The sequence below is a fragment of the Felis catus genome, chromosome A1 (genome assembly GCF_018350175.1).
Source record: "Felis catus isolate Fca126 chromosome A1, F.catus_Fca126_mat1.0, whole genome shotgun sequence".
Classification (NCBI taxonomy): Eukaryota; Metazoa; Chordata; class Mammalia; order Carnivora; family Felidae; genus Felis; species Felis catus.
Window position 1 is genome coordinate 163,906,349 of NC_058368.1, and position 20,217 is coordinate 163,926,565.

A 20,217-nucleotide genomic window follows, 5' to 3' on the forward strand; every position below is an offset into this window, starting at 1 on the left:
CCAAATGGGAGTCTTTTAAAAAAAAATTGTTTTTAATGTTTATTTTTGAGAGAGACAGAGACAGAGCATGAGCAGGGGGATGGGGCAGAGACAGAGGGAGACACAGAATCCCAAGCAGGCTCTAGGTTCTGAGCTGTCAGCACAGAGCCCAACAGGGGGCTTGAATTCACCAATGGTGAGATCATGACCTGAGCCCAAGTCGGACATTTAACCAACTGAGCCACCCACGTGCTCCAAATGGGAGTCTTTTTGAGGAATTTAACAAGATCGCTTCGGCTGCAATGTGAAGAATGGATTGGGGGTGAAACCTGAAATAAGAAGACTAATTTAAGAACCTGATGTAGAAAGCAGGTAAGTAGCCTGAATTTGGATTGGTGGCAACGGACAGACAGACATACTGATTCATGAAATACTAAGATTCAATAAGTACTTAGAAGCAAAGATACACTCAAGAAGTATTAAGAAGTAAAAGGGATAGGATTTGGAGATTGCCTGGCTGTGGGGTGGGGTAGGAATAAAGTAGACAAAGTAAGCACAATACCCCAAAGTTCCATATTGGAAATTACAAAATTATTAAAATAGGGAAATAGAGGGGAAACTCGTTGGCTCAGTTGGTTAAGTGGCTGATTCATGATTCTGGCTCAGGTCAATGATCCCGGGGTCAAGCCCCATATCGGGCTCTGTGCTGACAGCATGGAGTCTCTCTGCTTGGGATTTTCTCTCTCCTTCTCTCTCTGCCCCTTCCCTGCTCCTTCTGCTCTTTCTAGAGGCAGGAATGTACTTGGGATAAAAGATAATTTAATTGTACACATGTACTATTTGGGAGGCACTGAGATGTCCAAGCAGGTATGTCTAGTAGACACTTGGAGATAGAAATCTGAGAATTAAGTAAGTAGTCTTGCAGAAATGGCCAGAGTAACGAGAATATAAGGCCCCACCAGAAAAATGACCAAAACTTAAGGGATTGAATGAGAAATCTGAGACTGGAAGTTCTTTTCTCAATGAAGCATTAAGAAAATTCTGTAAGATAGTCTGTTAAGTGGAAAGATGAAAGGATTTGGAATGAAATACTTGGGTTCAAATTTTGGCTCTCCTATTTATTAACAATGGGACTCTGAGAAAGTTAATGCTTCTTAGCCATCTGTAAAATGGGGATAATGATAGTGACATTCATTTCATAAGGTTTTTTAAGGATAAAATGAAATAATAACTGTCAACATTTTATAAAGTCCTGTGTAAAAAGTATTATGAGAATAAGCTAACAAAGAGTTACATTGTCTTAGGAGTTTGTTGTAAATAGGTCCATAAGTAATTCTGAGAAATACGTGGGAGAGAATGGGCAACATAATTTTTACGAAGTTCAGAAATCTGGATTTGAATTAAAGTCACAATTTATTAGTGCTAATGTTAGATTTACTGAACAAGGAGAACATACATACTGGCTTCATGGTGTAAAACAAAACATAGCATTTTATGTAATCATCATAATGATAATCATAGAATATTATGATTTATCATATAGACTATTATGACTTACCATAATAAAATAAAAAAAGGTTTGTTATTCATGAGGATGTACAAAATGGCTGGGACTAAAGAAAAAGATCAATATCTTTTCTTTTCTGCATTGAGTTTATTTTCACAAAAAGAACTCTTTTTCACTTCTCTCTTGACTGGTGAGACTTTTTGAAGATGTAGGCTTTAGGCGACGTTATCCCTGTCTCCTGGAAATACACCTTCTCTGCCTCTACAGCCATGAAAACTTGAGGTCCACACTGATAACATACACATTTTCTCTCTTCATCCTCAATAGTGTCTTCCAGAGCACACAGAATTCCTACTTGCTTACCACTCATGGCTACATTCACATTGAACACCTCACTACAGAACAGAACAGATGATGGTCAGACCAAAGCAGCCCCTGAAGTTTGAGCTTGTGTACATCATTAGGGCATCTTATTTGGAGTTCCAAATCCTCCCAACTGGCAGTAGAGTACTCGAACTTGTTTCATAAACACAACAAAACCCAGCAAAAACGCAAAATAACGCTTAGCAGCAAAGCCGTTGGATAAATGGCATTTTAAATTGTTTTTAGCTCCACGGATAGAGAGGACTTCAGCCCACTGCTATCTGAAAGCTGTATAAATATTTATAAAGTACTCTACTGAGGTGTTCAAAACATCACACTGCTCCAATAGACTACAATTTCAGACTGGAGTAAAGTGGACAGGATAAAAAATTTAAAAAAAAAATGGAAAAAATAAACCAGACTACATCATTTATCCACTTACGCCGTTCTAAAATAGATATGAGTACTAGTTTCAATTTCTACTTCTGGGTGGAACATTTACCTTAGTAAAAATGAAACCACCTCACAAATTAAGTGTTTAGAATGTTCTTAATCCATCAGAGGTGAGACAGGGAGTTGGTCTGGTATAGTTTCCACGAGCCAAGGACTGGAAAGCCGGAACTTTTTTTTGTTCCTCATGCTAGATTTTGTCTATCTCTTCTCAGACTAGTTAGAATGAAAAAAAGTCTCCATTAGCAGAAAGTCTGCTTTTTTAACTTAAAATGTTTTAAAATTCCACACCTGCCCCCGCTATTCTGTACAACATCATTATAATGGGAATTGTGAAGGGAGAAATGTCCATTTATGGCTTGTATGCTTAGCCAGAAAAGGGAAACATAGTATTCTTGAAGGAATAAAGTTAAAAGTGCTACTTCTACCAAGGAGTACAATTATATGTAGATACCCTTAAGTGAAAATAGAATGAGGAATTTGCCTGCTAGCCCAGTTAACATGTTCAAATGTTTATTTTATAGTTGAGAAAATATTTTTCCAAACAATAAAAGAATTCATATTCCTGATTACCCATTTTCCTATGCCATCTTTATTACCTGAATAACTTTCCTTTTGACCATTCTACTTCGGGCAAATAAAATGAATCATCTGAAAATCCATTGTAGATGATAACAAACCGCACTTGCTTTTATTGAAACTGTTTTGAATTCTACCTGAGTGTCCTGGAAGAAAAAGGACAAGGCGTGGTGTAGGGGAAAAAAAAATTTTTTTTCTGCATTGAGTGTATTTTCACAAAAAGAACTCCTTTTCATTTCTCTCTTGACTGGTGAGACTTTTTGAAGATGTAGGCTTTAGGCGACGTTATCCCTGTCTCCTGGAAATACACCCTCTCTGCCTCTCATCCACCCCTGTGGTGTCAAAGCTCCCAAGCATTTGAACCCCTTATGGAGCAGCCTCTACCTGCACTGAAGTCAAATTCTCTCACCCTCTTTTTCCACCCATTTGCAAGTACTTCTGGTTTGCCTCAAGACCTACCTCTTTTACATTTGTAGACAGATAAACCTAATTTGCACTTTGGAATACTTTGTCCTAGATATTTTTCTACTAGAGAGAAATAGGCCTTTAAAGTGCAACTTCTATCACTCCTACCTATTCAGCAATATGTGAACATGAATACATATATATTTATATATATGTACATATATGTATGTTCATATATATATATTCATATTCAGAATCTAATAGTTGGTTCTCATCCCTAATAAAATTTGCATTGGGGAGATTTTATTCTAAATAATTGATGGATTTGCTTTATAGAACATTTTCACCTGCTATTTTGCAGTATACGCATTAGCAAGTTTTAGAACCAACAACAAACACCTCACGGTCTTACCCTCTGTTGTTCCATTCTTTTCTGTCTTCATTCAAATCTCCAACTTGTTCTTTGAAAGAGTTACTTAAATCATTTTTCCAACTAAATGAAACATGTAGGCTTCTAATTCTTCTAGCCCTTCCAAGAACAGTAAAACAGTGAAAAATACAAAATGCAAAGACTAGTAATATGAGACGAGTAATAATAGATATTAGACTAGACAAATAACTTCATATCTGAAGATAAAAAATTGACTATATATATGTATGTGTATATAAATATACATATGACCTAAAATAAAAACTGTGTTCCAAATATGGCTACTTAAAAACATTTTTTTAATATTTATTGAGAGAGAGAGAGCACGCGCATGTGCATGAGTGGGGGAGGGGCAGAGAGAGGGGGACACCGAATCCGAAGCAGGCTTCAGGCTCTGAGCTGTTAGCATACAGCCTGACACGGGGCTCGAACTCACGGATCCGAACCACAGACTGTGACATCGTGACCTGACCGAAGTTGGATGCTTAACTGAGCCACCAGGCACTGCCAAATATGGCTACTTTTAAAAGGGCTTTTATACTTGTTGTTTACACATCATTAAACAAGAGAGGATGACTGAAATTGGGCTTTTTTCAGTTTCAGAAGACATTTATCAAAACATTAAAAAATACGTAACACAAAACAGAAAATAGATAAATATTTTAATGTATTGTTACCTTCATTTCCATTAGAATACATTCATGGTACTTGAAACTTACCATTTCTTTGCTATTCTTTTTATTTACATATAACTATTCACCTCTTAGAGGTAAGCAATGTTAAAAATGATTATTAATAATAATTTATACTTAATGATTTTCCCTGGGTATAGGATTAATTATCTGAAACTGAATTCATAACTACATTTTGTTGATATTTTGTATTTTATTTTACTATCTGAACATGGAAACCTAGAACTCTGCGATGTAATCTTAGATTCTCTAAGTACATTTGGAGTAAAACTGAACCCCAAGTCATCATACTTAATAATAATCAAGGCACATAATTTTCTACTTACTTATGAAGTTTAAATTTTATTATGTATCTAAATGTCCAATGTAAGTCAATTTTGTCTACAGTCCTGATACCAATCAGCTTTCTTCAATTACTAAGAAAATCATTGTTCATCAGGAAAGTTTTATCTAAGAAAATGATCATATTTAAGTTAAATGATTTTAGTATCTAAAATTGTAATTAACAATATTTGGTAAATTAAATTTGTTCTTATCATCCCTTATTATAATTTATTCTACCTATATTTTTAGTAGTAGTTTCTACTTCCTATTAGAGGGAGAGTCTTTCAGTGGGCTATCCAGTACAGACCGTTAAAATTAAGTTATTTAACTGTAATTACAATTAATTGTACTAACAATAGTAAGTTGTAATTGTGTAACTTTCATTGATTAATTAGTTGATTCACCTTTAATTGATTAGTTAAATTCATCTTTCAGGATTTCTTTTCCTTATCTATAAAAGAATGTCACTGAACTACATATATTATCCTTAAGATCTCTTCCAGTTCTAACATAATAAACAAATTATATAAGTTTATACATTTATAGACTTAATTTCAAAATAGTCTTAAAATATGACAGTTCTATGTTACAAAATTGTGAATTACTATTTTCCTCTGATTCAGTTCTAAAATACACTTATTTTATAAAGGCTTCTTAGAATACGCTGAAAGAGGGCTAAAATCAAAATGTTGCATTTGAGTTTACTATTAGTAATGATTACATAATTTTTTGCTAATGCAGATATATCCCTTATCACAAAATGACATAAAGCCAGTGTTTTTATTGAATACGTAAATCTGGGAAATATTTAGCATCTGATTTTTGAGGTGAATTCCTTTCAAATACATTTAATTTCAGTGAAAAAGCAGAGAATTCTGATTTGTCTTAAGAACAACTTTGAGTATAAAAGATAGATTAATTGATTTTAGGTTTCAGGGGGAAGTCGCATACACAGTGGTACCCTCTCACTTAAGGTCTCCTTCCATGAAGGCACAATATTCTGATCACTGCAGTTGTTAAGGTAGAAAATTCTTAACACTGATCAAAGCAGACTAGTAGCAACACTATAATAGCACCACTGCTAGAACAAAGGAGCCAGAACAAAAATGGAATACAATGGGAAGTGAGCAAAAATCAGCTACTGACAACTGAAAGAATCTTTGTAGTAATAAAAAGACTGAAAATGAAGCTTAAAATTCATTAAAATTATTTTGTCTCATTTCTCAACAATAGAAATATAGTGATTGGTCTAATGCTTAAAAGAGGCACTGGAATTCAGGTTTGTTTACATTTTTAAAACATATATCTTTACAACATGATTTTTTTTTTTTATTAGAAATAGGTTTAGTGAGACAGAACTGTGAAGCACAATCAAAAAAATGTTTGGAGAAGGCTAACTCAGATTTAAAAAAATCTGAGGCAGTGTTGTATTTTATAAAAATACAAATTCTATGGTTAAGATGGAAGTACATGTTGAAAATATTTCTGAATCCTAGTATGGTATTTTGTGTTGTGACATTCTAAAAAGCACCAGATATTTCTATTCTCACTTGAGGAATAAGTGGTATTAGAAGTCAATTAATATTCAAAGTCTAGTTATTTGATTTAGAGATTGGGGTTCATTCCAATCCAGTGTTTGATTAATTGATGTGCAATAGCTCGGCTTGGTGGCACAAAGAATGCCTGCTGCTTCCCTTTGGTCAGAACATCCACAACCTAAAATATACCATAATAAAATGTATTAGGATTTCAACACTGTCACACTTAAATACTATTCTTATGCTTATACAATCCAATTAAACATGATGATTTTTACAGTGAATAACAACAGGAGAAAGTGACAACACCCAAGTTCAACATGCAAAATTTAGTACAGTAATTTTAGTAGATTCAATGAGTTAGTGATTCAATTTAACAAAATATTCCAGAAAGACATATTCTCTTATGAAAGTAAGGTCACAAAAAAGAAAAGTATATGCTCCACATTTATTTTCAATGTGAAGTCACTTTTGGAATGGGTTCCCTTTTATAAAATTTTGAAAAAAAAATCTGATTTCTACTTTTTGAGGTTGAGCATAAAATAAAATTAATTTTGTTTAGGCAAAATCAGAAAAGATTTCAGGTCTTCACTACTAATAGTGTATCCATTTTTTTTTCTACACAAATACATTAGGTCATGCAAAACACAGATAAGTAGTTTATCTTGCCTTCTAGTACTGGAGGATAATGTTTTAAAAAGTTCTTGTGAGTGTATCTTTGTTATATAGTTTTTTTATTCTTGTCCTTAAGCATATTTTAAAATGAACAAGAACTTTTCAAAAATTTTAAGCATTTGTATTGATATTTTTTGAGAGCTACTTGTTTTAATGCTGTAAACTAAAATATAAAAACGTTAAGAATAATATTCCTATTTTTCATCTTTGAAATAATGTTTACCTATTTTAAGTCCATTGAAAGTTATCATTAATCTGAAGGATTAGCATTTGAAATCAGAAAAAGGCACAGAATCATCAACTAGGAGACTCCCACAGAATGAGTTAACATAGGACACATCAATTACATTGTAATCCATGCATGATGAGTGGGCCATAGCCATTCATTCAAGTTGTTGAAAACATATATCCTTGCTGCATGCCCAAACTGATACAGTCAGAGAACAATCAATAAAAGAAGGAAATTAAATTGAACTTTACCTGTTCTCTAGTGAACCAGCGGGCATCCTCTATTTCATTCTTGTCAACTTTAATTTCTGTAGACACTGCCACAGCTAAGCAACCAATCATTAAGGAGGAGGGCATTGGCCATGGCTGACAAGAGACATACTGAACATGGCCAACTTTGACTCCACTTTCCTCTTCTACTTCTCTCCGAACAGCATCTTCTATTGTCTCTCCTAATCAAATAGGGCAAAAGAACAAGTAGCTGATGAACATCTCCTAGACATTTTGTGCTCTGAATGGTTCAAACATTTGGAAATCACTTTGGACAGAAACCCAATTCAAAGAATCAGAATGCAGAGCCTAAAACTAGACTGGAATTCAAGAAAACATGATTTCTTTTAGTATATGACCACATGAATAATCCAGATTCCATAACACCTTTCTAAAGGGTCCAAATTTTTAGTTACACTGTAACAATTGTACATCTACAACTATCCAGCACTGATATTGGCTAAACATTATGCAAGCATTTTATATATTATCTCATTTATTTATTATCACTAAATAGTTACAAATTATTATTACAAGATTTTTATAAAAGGCTAAAATTTCTTGGGGCGCCTGGGTGGCGCAGTCGGTTAAGCATCCGACTTCAGCCAGGTCACCATCTCGCAGTCCGTGAGTTCGAGCCCCGCGTCAGGCTCTGGGCTGATGGCTCGGAGCCTGGAGCCTGTTTCCGATTCTGTGTCTCCCTCTCTCTCTGCCCCTCCCCCGTTCATGCTCTGTCTCTCTCTGTCCCAAAAATAAATAAACGTTGAAAAAAAAAATTAAAAAAAAATAAAAAAAAGGCTAAAATTTCTTATGTAAGAAATTTCTTTTCTTATGTTGTCAAAAAATCATTGCAGATAACTTTTCTCAAAAGAGTTGAAGACCACATAAAACTACAATTCTAAAAACCACAGAAAATGAAAGTATTTTTTCTTTCTAAATGTTTTTGTTCTTCTAGAGGACTGTTGACTCAGCTATGTTAAATAATGCCTATAAATATACTTTATATTTCTGATTTGTTGGAATTGAGAAGTAGAATAAAGGTTTCTAAGTTAAGTTTATCTGAAAGTTTAAAAATATTTTGCTATTTAAATGTAGCTTTTTATTTGAAATAGATTTATATAAGGGCATCTGGGTAGTGCAGTTGGTTAAATGTCAGACTTTGGCTCAGGCCATGATCTCACGGTTTGTGAGCTGGAGCCCCACATTGGGCTCTGTGCTGACAGCTCAGAGCCTGGAGCCTGCCTGAGATTCTGTGTCTCCCTGTCTCTCTGCCCCTGCCCTGCGTGTGCTCTGTCTCACTCTGTCTCTCAAAAATAAAAATCAAAAACATTAAAAAAATTGAAATAGATGAATATATATTTTCTATATTAAAATTAACAACTTATGTTCACCAAAAAATATAGTGGAAAGGTAAGTCATAGACTAGCATTAAGATATTTGCAAGACCATAGCTATAGATTAGCATACTGTAAAACTCGTAAAATAGAAAAAAAAGTAAACCAAAACAAAATTAGACAAAGAATATAAACATGCAAAATTCAGAGAAAATGAAAATTGGATGGCTAAAACACATTTGAAAAAGATGCTCCATCAGCACAGTAATGAAAACTACAGTGACATTATTTCATACCCATCAGAATGGCAAATTATAAAGTATGAAAATCCTAACTTAGTGAAGATGTGGAATAACAGAACATTTCATATGCTGTTAGAAAGTGTAAATTGGTAGGGACACTTCAGAAAACAACTTGGCAACATCTACAAAAGGTTAGGATTCTCATATACTATGAGTTAGCAATTCTATTCTCAAGTTTAAACCCTTCATGACTCTTGCAAATGTGCACAAGTAGTAACATAAGAATATTCTTGGGGGTGTTTACAATAGCAGAAACTCTGATATAAACTAAACATCCAACAGCATAATGGGTAAGTTGAATAATATTTATAAATAAAATGGTACACAGCAGTTAAAAAAACAGTCTAGAGTTATTAGAGACAGCAGAGTGATTAACAGCATGGACTCAGCCAAAATGTCCAGGTTTGTATCTCTGCCCTACCCACTCACTAGCTATTTGATCTTGGGCAAGTTATCCAGCTCCTGTACCTTAGTGCCCCATCTGTAAAACTGCTGTAATAGTACCTATTTTATAAAGCTGTATGAGGATCATATGATTCAATATATGCAAAGCCTTCGAAACAGAGTGGCACAATGTATGTTTACTATTATTACTAGTGCAGGTTAATACTGGAAGTTAAGATTAAACATGTATATTAATTATCATTTACTCCACAAATTATTTATTGAACTCTTAGTATATATAATATATATAAGGCACTGTTCTATGGGTTTGGGCTACAACTATGAATGAAGTAAGGTCCTAGCCCTTATGGAACTTACTTTCTGGTGTGGGTAGATAATAAATAAGTAGATAGATAAACAGCTACAAACATACATAAGATAATACATACATACATACCATGTCAGGTGGTGATGAGTGCTGTAGGGAAAAGTCAGGCAGGATGACAGAATTGTGAATGTAGGGTACGAAGCTAACTAATGTATTTGGGGCTACCTGAGAAGGCCTCTTTGAAAAGGTGACACAGTTGAGTCCAGTGAGGTGTAAGTGATACAGATACCTTGTGTAATAGCAATATATTAAAGAAGAAATGTTGAATTATCAAAACCAAATTATTCTAGTAAAAACAAAATTATACCACTTAAAATACACAGAAAAATAATTTAAAAAGATCCCAATTTCATAGCATGAGCATTTGTCAAATGCTATCTAAAATTTTTATTTGTGAATTATAAGTTAAAGGAAAATTAAAGTTATGAAGAAAAAGGCTTACCAGGTTCAATAAATCCAGCAAGGCAAGTAAACATGCCTGGGGGAAATCTTTTCTGCCTGCCTAAAAGGCATTTGGTCCCATCTGGATGAATAACTTGCATGATTACCACGGGATCTGTTTTTTAAAAATAAGATGAATGAATGATAGAAAAAAATAATTTAGACTCATTGTGTAAAATCACTGTCGAATACTATAATAAGTTGTATCTCCTAGAACAAGACTCTTGTCTAGTTATGTGATTGTTTCTTTCTGCCTGATGACAAAGTATTTCAGGGAAATTGCACAGAATATTATAAACTAAAGGAAGACCATTTCTGTCTTCTAAATAGCAACAATTATTATATACTTATGGTATGCTAGGCATATTGTTATTTTTCAATTATAAAAAAGTTACAGAAGATATTACATGGCATAAAGAAAATACAAATTTTACTATGTAAATGTGAATTTCCCTCTCCCTTCCATCCTAATCCTGAACAAAATGTTTTTAAAAGCTAATGTGGCTCTATGATTAAATTTTAAGCCATTAAAAAAATAAAATTTAAATTAAGTAACAGTTTATTTCCCAGAAGTCACTAATCCACTAGGTCATGACTGAGAACAGGAATCAAATGTAAAATGCTCCTGAGCAGTGAAAACAGGGTTCACCAAGTCATGCACTTTACTACCAGGAGACCTGCTCAGATATTGCTCAGACTATCTATTTTTTTTTTCACAAGTTTTAAAGGACTAGGTTCTCAGATTTCCAAACCTACAGGAGACTCCAAAGCAGCAATTAGAAGGAGGAGAGCAGGAGGCAGACACCAGCAGTGATGAAAAGCTAGTTTTACTGCTTTGGTGATGCCTCAAACAGGCACTGAAATGTTGGGGCTTTTTTTGTTTGTTTGTTTCTGAACTACATGGATCCAGATTGGTGAACTTTTGAAATCACCTATTTTAATACATCAAATTCGTATTGATTAGCCATTTCTTAACTATGAGTTAATTATATACAATGTCCCTTACTTAAAAGTCATGAAAGTATACATACTTGTAGTCTTAAGAGTTAAACATACTTTTAATAAAAAGGTAAACCCCTGAACAACTCAAAATCTTGTCTTCAGAGAATGTCTTATTCCCTAAGATTCCAGATGGCTGAGATTTCACTGTAGATGAAAAGGCTTACCAACTCTTGGATAGGATGTATTGTGAACACCGTGGAGGCTAGGACAGCCTTCTTTTAAGCATACTCTTTTGTAGCCACCTTCTTCGATTTTAGTTGTACTTCCACACGTTGGGCAGAACTTATATCGACTGTGCCAGGCAAGAACAGATCTTGCTTGAGCTACAACCCCTTTAAGAGAAGCATAAAAAGTTTTAATTCTGTGATAAACCACAAACAAATTAATATCAAAGTAAAATGTTAAGTCAGTAAAGGCATACTCTATATTTTCTGAGTAGCTCTGTGATCAAGGATGTTAGTATTCCTATTTTTATGATGTGTATATTTCTTTCAAAGTAAAAGATTTAATCCAACAGATGACAAATGAAAATTAGATTTAACTTTAATATGAACTAATAAATACAATTCTCATATAACACAGATGTACTAACATCTATCTTATATACTATATTACCTCAGGCTTTTACTATAGATGATTTTTAAATTTTGGATATACAAGATTCTAGTGTATAGTGATTTTATAAAAATTGACTTTATAATAGTGACTTTTACAAAAATATATTACAAAGCCAGTTCCTAATTTAGACTTGGACTATATAAAAAAAAATATTAGTAGGAAACTGTAGGAACTTCTCTTTTCCTGGGTGATTAAACTACTGCTCCTTGTCACTGTGAAACATATCCTGTTTACAACTGGAAACTTAATGGAATGTTAAAAAAATACTGTATTTATAACATTCATGGTTAACTTTGTTCATGAAAAAAAATGCCTACAAGAAAAAAATCTTAGCATATATATACTTTGGCTAGATACCCTGGTATTTCAAAAAAGAATATGGCCTGACCAGAAATATTACAACAGAAGCAATAAAACTGGAAATGCTACATTTGCATTTGCCTGACAAACTTGCTCTCCCTAAAATACATTATTTGGTCTAAGGATTTTTGAAATAAGCAAAATAACCATAAATAACAATATTTTAAACTGGGAAACAAAAACTAATAAACCATACATAAAAATAAATGTAATACTGAAATTCAATGAACCACAGGCAACATTAAATATTTGTCTACTACATTACCTTGTAGTAATTTATGCTAAATATCTACATTATTTCAATATTGTTTCAATAAGACAAGCTAATATTTATTGAGTACATACTATATGTCAGGCATCATGCAAAGATGTTTGTATACATGATTTTATGTATGTATGTATGTATGTATGTATATATTTATGAATGAATGAATGAAGAAAACAGGTATATTTTTATTGGACTACCTGAAACAGAGGATAGTGAATGACAAATAATACAAATATATTTTATGTGAAATAAAAAGCAGCTCAATGGGTTACATCATCTTATTTAATGGTTAGAGCAATGATATAGGTACTATTATTATCTTTTCCTGAAGGAGGAAAATGAAGCATGGAGAGGTTACATTAACTATGTAAGTTTACACACTAAATGAATGAAAGGTCCTCAGTTTCCTAACTATTAAAAAAAGAGAGAGGGAGAGAGATCATTCTGATATTAAACTTATATTGCTACAAAGAAATTTTCTTTAAAAAGTGCAGGGTTGGGTAGGTCAGTCAGTTAGGTGTCTGCCTCTTGGTTTCAGCTCAGGTCATATCTCATGGTTGGTGAGTTCAAGCCTTGCATTGGGTTCTGTGTTTACAGGACAGAGCACAGCTGGGGATTCTCTCTCTCTCCCCTTCTCTCTGCCCCCCCCCCCCCCCCCCCCGCCAAATAAATAAACTTAAAAAAAAGTGCAACTTTGGGGCTCCTGGGTGATTCGGTCGGTTAGTTGTCTAACCCTTGATTTCAGATCAGGTCATGATCTCACGGTTGTGAGATCAAGCCCTGCATTGGTCTTCATGCTGGGCTTGGAGCCTGCTTAAGATTCTCCCTCCTACTCTGCTTCCCGAGTGTGCGCATGTGCTATTATAAAAAATTACATGTTCTCCACAGATGTGAAGAATAAAACATATCAATCCAGACATTGGGAGGAGGCATCTAAGCAGCCTCTGGAAGGGCCTACCACACATTTAAGGGAAGGTGGACACTGAGAGTGACCTCTTCGTTACCTCCCATTAACTTTTCAATCAACCATAACTTAGCTTATATTCCTTCCACTCCACTGATATTCCACTTGTTAAATTCATCAACAGCTTCATATTCTAAAACCAAAGATCCTTTAAAAAAATCTTTTTCTATCTTACTCAAATTCTCAACAGCATTTGGTATATTTGACCACTCCCTTGAAATACTCTGCCATCTTGGTTTCCATGAGCATTCTCCTGTTTTCCTCTTAGGTTGTAGCCACACTGTCAACAATACCTTTGATGGCTCCTCTGTTTCTACCTGACTTCAAAATTCAGGGGGATTTACATGTGATTCTAAGGCTTTTTCTTGCTTGCTCTCAATTCTCTAAGTAATCTCAGTAGTTCCCTGAGATTTAAATATCACTTTCATGTTGATGACTCCCATATGGGTATTTCTAGTTTAGACCTCTCCTCTGTGTTCCAGATTCTAATATCTTTCTCTAAGACTAAATATGCCCAAAACTAAAATCTTATTTCTTTCAAGTCTGTCTTGCTTCCTTTGCTCAACTTGTCACCCTATGCCATTTTATCAAGAAATATCACTACCTACCAAATTACTAAAGTCTCAAACCTAGCAATTATTCATGATTTTTTTTCTTCATCGTTATATATCCCAAACCCAATCCATCAACAAGTGCTGATGATTGTCTCTCTAAAATATATCTTGAACATGCCCCCTTTTCTCCACCTCTGTCACCTTCATTCAGGCTGTAGTCCAGGTTACTATCCCCTCTCACAGTAGTCTCAACCTACTGATCAAGCCCTATCAATTTTACCTCCAGAACATCTCAAACTCTCCCTTTCTCTCCATCAACCCAATCCATTGTAATCTCTTAGCTAGGCTACTGTAACCTTCAATCCCCTCTAATAAGACTTCTGACTTCACAATTAATTACCTACAATTCATGATCTACAAAGCAGGCAGAGTGAGGGGTTTTGTTTTTTGTTTCTTTTTAAAACATAGGTCAGATTACAACATTTAAATGAACTTTAGAATAAAACTCCTAATTTCTTACCATGGCATATAAGATCCCACCTGAACTAGCATACCCAGCAACAGCAAACAAAATAGTCAAGGTCTTTGCCATCAGGCTCAGTGTATAGCAGGTGCTTAATATTATTCAGTGAAGAATCAAATAAAACCAGCATGCAGTAGGATTAATTCTAGGGAAACTAATCTTGGCTGATTAGAACTGCTGTAACTGCTCAGGAGAGTAGTCCCCTAGAGTGAGAACTTCAGGAAATTTCTAAGGAAGATAGCCTAACTTCATGGCTTGATGAAAAAAGTGTGCCTCCTAGAAAATGCAGATACATATAATTCCAACCCAGTTCCCAAAACCAGATTATTAGCAATACAAGTAAACCGTATTCACTTCTTACCAGCTTCTTTTTCTTTCAACTGCAGAAGAGCTGGCATTGGAGGATGAAGAAAATAACAATTTTCATGCCTTTGCTTAAATTCTTCAGCAGCAACAGGATCTATACCTAGAGCAAACCAGGCAACCAACCCATCTTCTTCTCTTGGGACTTCTCCAGCATAATTAAATGACTCTTTCTTCACTTCAAGTTCTACTCCGAGGAAAATCAAGGTGATCTTTTCAGGCTGAGCCAAATAATCTTTTATATCTGTGTAGCTCAGCTGACAAAGCCTGACTTCCGGCTGTTGGAAACTTTCTTTATTGCCACCTAGAGTAACCAAGGGATTTAAATCTGAGAAAAGGATATAAACTGTGGCTGGATGGCTTTCTTTAGCTAGTAGCCAGTCAGAATTATTTCTTTTTTCACTTTTTCGGTCTAATAGTGTTCTGCTAAAATAATTTTCACATTCTTCCACTTCCTTAGTTAGGAACCAAGGCTTCATCCCACCTTTAGCATTAGCTAGTAAGTTAGCTATATGCTTATAACCCCAAAATTTAGCAATGTCCAGTGCAGTCTGCCTTGATTTATTGACAATGGATCTGTCACACCTACAAATGGAAAGAAAAATAAAATAGGAAATAAAAATTTTCTTTAATATTTATTAAAGTAAAATATTTCCAGATGCACATAATAGCCCTCTAATCATTATTACATAAGTTTTTTTTTTTTTGTACATGATGTACTAATGGGAAGGTTAAAAGACATAATCATAAATGATGAAAAGTTAGAGATAGCAAGATATTTAAAATTTTTGGAGAACTGTAAAATAAAAAACAGTAAGTTTTCTGTGCTATAGGAAGAAATTACAATTTTACAAGGGGTTCTTGATAGCCATAGTGGGTAGATCTACATTTTCTACCTGGGAGAAAAAGATTAGACTAACTCATAAATTTGCTTTGTTATTAAGTATGAAGGGTTCCTTTCTCAATAGAAGAAGTTAAAAGTTTTTAGTTAGGTATTTTTCTATGTTTTTATATAATAAAACTGGTCAACAAGTTATTTAGAAGTCTAGTGGTATAAATATGGCTACATGAAAAATTTAAAAGGAAATATGTAACCCAGAAATGAAACCAGAGAGCCCTTCAAGTAGTAGTGCCTAAAATGTTTACCCTTTGTCAAGTAGAAATTGGACAACATCTGGGTGCCCATTCCTTGCGGCATACATTAAAGCAGTCCAGCCATTTTCAGAAGTTTCGTTGAGAAGAGATGGAGAATGACTGAGGATTACTGTTAACCTGGCAATATCTCCTTCTGCAGCTGAACAGTGAAACTGGGAAATTATTTCTTGCTTTGGGCTTCTTTTTATAGAAGACATTTCTTCCTTAAAAAAAAAGGAAAATAGAAAAAAACCTTTCATTTTCATTTGCTTTTTGTTCAATGCTAGAACATTATGTGAATGCTGATGTAATTAGAATAGGCATGGTTTCTAAAGCTATATACTCTTCAAAAGGTCATTTATAGCCAACTGTCATCATAGTATACATTTCAAAATTGTTATCAGTTGAGGATTTTAAATATAATTCACCATGGGGGGTGTATAACACAATGTATAAAGATCTTTGGCAATAAAAAAGAATGGGGGGGCATATCCTTGAGAGGGGGTGTCAAGATACCTGAGGCAGATCAGAGAGATTTCAATATAGATCAAGGGAATGAGAGGGGTTAAAGCAGACAGAAGTCAAGTCAGAGGGTTTTTAGCAGATGATAACTAGTATTCTCTTAGAGGCAATGTTGTCAGAAATAGGTGCCTGCCTTTGGGAAAATTATGATCCTACAGTTAATTTATTCGAAACCTGTGTTACGTTTCACTTGAAAACACTTTTTTGCATTCCCTTGTACAATTAATTCTATAATCCACGTGGGACTATTTTTGTTCATAGTGTAAAGTAGCAGCAAGATTCATTTTTATCCAATGGATAATCCATTTGACTTGGCACCATTCTTGAAATACCATCTTTGTCCCATTGTGCTGCAGTTGTCATCCTTGTCATAAATCAAATGACCATGTATTTTGGATCTCTCATTGAACACTGTGCTGGTGGTCACTTTGTCAAAACTTGAACCATTAACTTTGGTTTTTTAAACCATTAACCATTAACTTTGTCTGCTTTGTTTTTTAAACCATTAACTTTGTCTGCTTTGTTACTCCATTTTTTTCAGTAAGAACAAAATATATAGAAAATGTTTCCTACCGCTTTATAAAAATTGTCATTGTGGATTGAATGTGGTAGGGCACAGACTGAGCAATGCTTTGTGGAAACAGTTCATGCTTAAGTTCTCTACGAGTTATGTTCTGAGAACAAAGTACTTTTAAAGGTATGAATTTTCGTTTAGTGAAATGCTACTAAGAATTGATTTGCGATTCTGACTAGACTTCTATTATTTTAAGCAATAAGATATTTAGCCTAAAAAGGAAAGGTTATAATCCATACATTTTGACTTGTTTTGTGTCTAGTGTTCTCACAATGCAATTTGGCTGATCAATTTTATAGGAGTATGAACAAAATTTAGGGGAAACATGGGCCAAAAAGATTAACTGTTCACCTTTCCTGTTTGTATTTTTCTGCTACTTATAAAAAAGGTCAAATCTACTACTCACAAAAGGGGAGGGGTGTGTGTGTGTGTGTGTGTGTGTGTGTGTGTGTAAACAGGTGATGGGGATTAAAGAGCACTCTTACGACAAACACTTAATAGTGTACAGAATTGCTGAATCACAATATTGTACGCTTGAAACTAATAACACAGTATGTTAACTATACTGGAATTAAAACAAAAAGCTTAAGAAAAAACTACTCACAGGAATGGTGAAAATATGTTTACAACTTAAATTAGAAGGAGTGATTTCTATATTAGAAAACAACTTTTTATTTCTTTTGATTTACTATAGAATTTATCTCACTGTTCTCTTCATATTGAGATTTCTAAATGCTTTACGAATATTATCAATAACAAAAACTACAACTTTCCAGGACTTTATTTTGAATTATTGCTGTATACTGACTCATGTATGGTCTCCCTTCCAAGTTGCCTTTCCCGTAAATTGATTTTCCACAAAATATCACACAGATTCTTCAGTTAGGTTTTCTTTAAGCAATATTTTACTGTCTTACGTTCTGAGGTCATTCATTTCTTCACCTTCCCAAGAGGCCACTCCACAGGACAGAGTGCAAAACTGCCCTCCAAAAATATAGTACTATTCACTATCCCCAGTACAGTTCTTAAGGATTCAATATTCTCAGGAGAAAGGAAGCTTTTTTTTTTTTTTTTTTTTTTTGGCAGAAAAGCCATCTAGAAACAGAACCGATTCTCATTCCAGAAAATTACACAAAATCTGAAATCCAGCTCGGCTGCTGGATTTATTTTTTCGTTTCCCATTGACGGGTTTCCCACAAGGTAAGGATTTGAAGGTAGGATAAGGTGATTCATTTAGCTTAATGCCATCCTTGCTTTCCAAAAAGAACAGACCATTCTGAGAGGTCGTTTAAAGAAGGTTAAAAGGGCCTTAGATTTTAACGAAACCACATCCATTTTTACCGATGTGTCCCGGGGCCCGTGCCTCGCTCAGTGTCACATGGTTCAAGAAACAGGGCAGAGTTCAAGTACGGCTCTGTCAGTGAAGTCACTGCCCATTATTTAACGATTTCCACGTCCTTGGGCATTCGAGGTGGCCATTTAACCAGTCAAGCAACACGTACGCACTCTCTCTCCAAACGCTTAAATGCCTTGAGATAGTTTCTTTTCTTGTTATTACTGTGAGATTCCTTCTTTTAACGTGAATCTACAGTTGAAGCAGCATTTTGTTTTCCCCACCTCAAAGACTGGACTGGAAAACCAGCAGCAGCCGAGAGGCTGCGCCCCCGGCCCCCATCGGGAAGCTCCCGCGCCTGCACCCGCACCGCACCCCGAAACTGCGCCAAACAACCCAGCATGGCCAGGCCGACAGCGCTGAGATCAAAAAGCACTGAGAACTGGCCACCCAACCCAGAGCGGGCACCGGGGACGACTAACTTGCCGTTGCTGTTACTAACCAAAGGTAACCAGAATAGAGGAAAGCAGGATACTGCTGCAAGACCGGGAAAACCCCACGCTCACTCTTCCCGGCGTCGGAAAGAGCCTTCCTGACTTCCGGCGGAGGTTCGCTGTCCTCGCACGGTTTTATGGGAAATGTAGTTTGAGGATCACAAACTGTGCGTGATCCGTGAAGGGGAGGGGCTTGGGGGTGAACGCGTTCGGGAGCCTGGGCGGGGAGGTCACTGCTGTTAAGGTCCAGCTTCTTGGTGGTGAGTCAGGGGCTGGTTTTCCTTTTCGTCATGCCGAGACATGTGAAGTGTGGTGCGGACGATGGAAAACCGTAGGTGTGTGGAAACGGTTTTAAGTTTTTCAGTATTTCACACCAGTCACCTAACCTCTCCTGTATGCTTCAATGCAGTGGCGTGTTCAAAGTCGACTTGCGCGTTGAATAAACCTGGCATATTGGCGGGACCAACTTACTCCAGTATATGACCTTAAATAAGTTCTGGGCCTCTGAAACTCAACTCCTCATGTGCAAAATGGTACTATGTATTGATTCTTCATTCATTTAATCGTCCTTTGAAGGGTGTATATCAAACTCCCATAACACCTCTTTGGGTTATGAGGTTAAAAGAGGGTAAAGCTCTTAGGAAGTTGAGGGTTTAGCTAGTACTCACACCACCATTATTTGTGCTGTTAATTATTTCATTTCCTAAAGCCTAAAGAAGTTGCGTGAGTTCGAGATTACAAAGCTAGGTTTTGGTAGTCTCCTGGACCAGAGTTTTTTTCTTTACTGAAATGCATCCTTGGCATTCAGCATATTAAGGAGTCTGTTATGTTAAGGTTGACCACTGCTTCCTGCCTGAATTTGAGATATTGGAAGCTTTCTCTCATGACAGTGAAGTTATGTATACCGGTCGACATTTGCTTTCATTACTGCTGTTTTTATTCTTTTTCTTTTTTTTGCTTTTGTATTTTTTTTCTAAAGTGAATGAATGAATGAATTTAGTAACCTCTACACCCATTGTGGAGCTTGAAATCAGTATGCCAAGATCGAGAATTGTGTGCTCTTCTGACTGAGCCATCAGGCACCGCATCTTTACTGCTTTTTAAACCTGTGTACTGTGCTTTTTTCTGTGAGTAGTTGTCTTTAGTCTTTAATGATTTCCAGGATCACATAAGACCTCAGAAATACTAAGTTTTAGTTAACTCACTTGGAATACCCAAT

The 20,217-nt window shown here is 35.2% G+C and overlaps 1 protein-coding gene and 2 long non-coding RNA genes across 5 annotated transcripts in view; 1 reads left to right on the forward strand and 2 right to left on the reverse strand.

Annotated features, from left to right (window-relative positions):
• Positions 1-1,367: 1,367 nt before the first annotated feature.
• Positions 1,368-4,008, reverse strand: LOC109502582. Of its 2 annotated transcripts, XR_006583534.1 has the most exons (3): positions 3,696-4,008; positions 2,899-3,024; positions 1,368-2,515 (listed from the first exon to the last, which is right to left on the reverse strand). It is a non-coding gene; the product is annotated as an uncharacterized LOC109502582 (long non-coding RNA). The 2 variants fall into 2 exon arrangements; XR_002744544.2 differs by having other exon boundaries at positions 2,899-4,008.
• A 350-nt stretch (positions 4,009-4,358) lies between these two features.
• NUDT12 (nudix hydrolase 12) lies at positions 4,359-19,128 on the reverse strand. 2 transcript variants are annotated; one of them, XM_011284887.3, is made up of 7 exons: positions 19,007-19,128; positions 16,088-16,299; positions 14,940-15,526; positions 11,456-11,623; positions 10,291-10,404; positions 7,423-7,622; positions 4,359-6,445 (listed from the first exon to the last, which is right to left on the reverse strand). In XM_011284887.3, the coding sequence occupies exons 2-7, from the start codon at positions 16,291-16,293 to the stop codon at positions 6,335-6,337; spliced, it is 1,386 nt and encodes a 461-aa protein (XP_011283189.1). In that variant the 5' UTR covers positions 16,294-16,299; positions 19,007-19,128; the 3' UTR covers positions 4,359-6,334. The 2 variants fall into 2 exon arrangements, with proteins under 2 accessions (XP_011283189.1, XP_011283191.1); XM_011284889.3 differs by having other exon boundaries at positions 16,088-16,295; positions 19,007-19,114.
• LOC123379269 overlaps positions 18,464-20,217 on the forward strand; it is a 137,648-nt gene continuing 135,894 nt past the window's right edge. Inside the window, exon 1 of the long non-coding RNA XR_006583530.1 lies at positions 18,464-19,333. This is a non-coding gene — a long non-coding RNA (uncharacterized LOC123379269). The remainder of the gene's footprint in view (positions 19,334-20,217) is intronic.

What these genes read in the sequence shown, in the direction of transcription:
- NUDT12 (XM_011284887.3), bottom strand. Translation starts at nt 16,293, where the DNA reads ATGTCTTCTATAAAAAGAAGCCCAAAGCAAGAAATAATTTCCCAGTTT. An exon ending in GTTGAAAGAAAAAGAAGCTG is followed by an intron (nt 11,624 to 14,939) that starts GTAAGAAGTGAA and finishes CTTCTCTTAAAG; the next exon opens with GGGTTGTAGCTCAAGCAAGA. An exon ending in TACATCCTATCCAAGAGTTG is followed by an intron (nt 10,405 to 11,455) that starts GTAAGCCTTTTC and finishes TTTAAAAAACAG; the next exon opens with ATCCCGTGGTAATCATGCAA.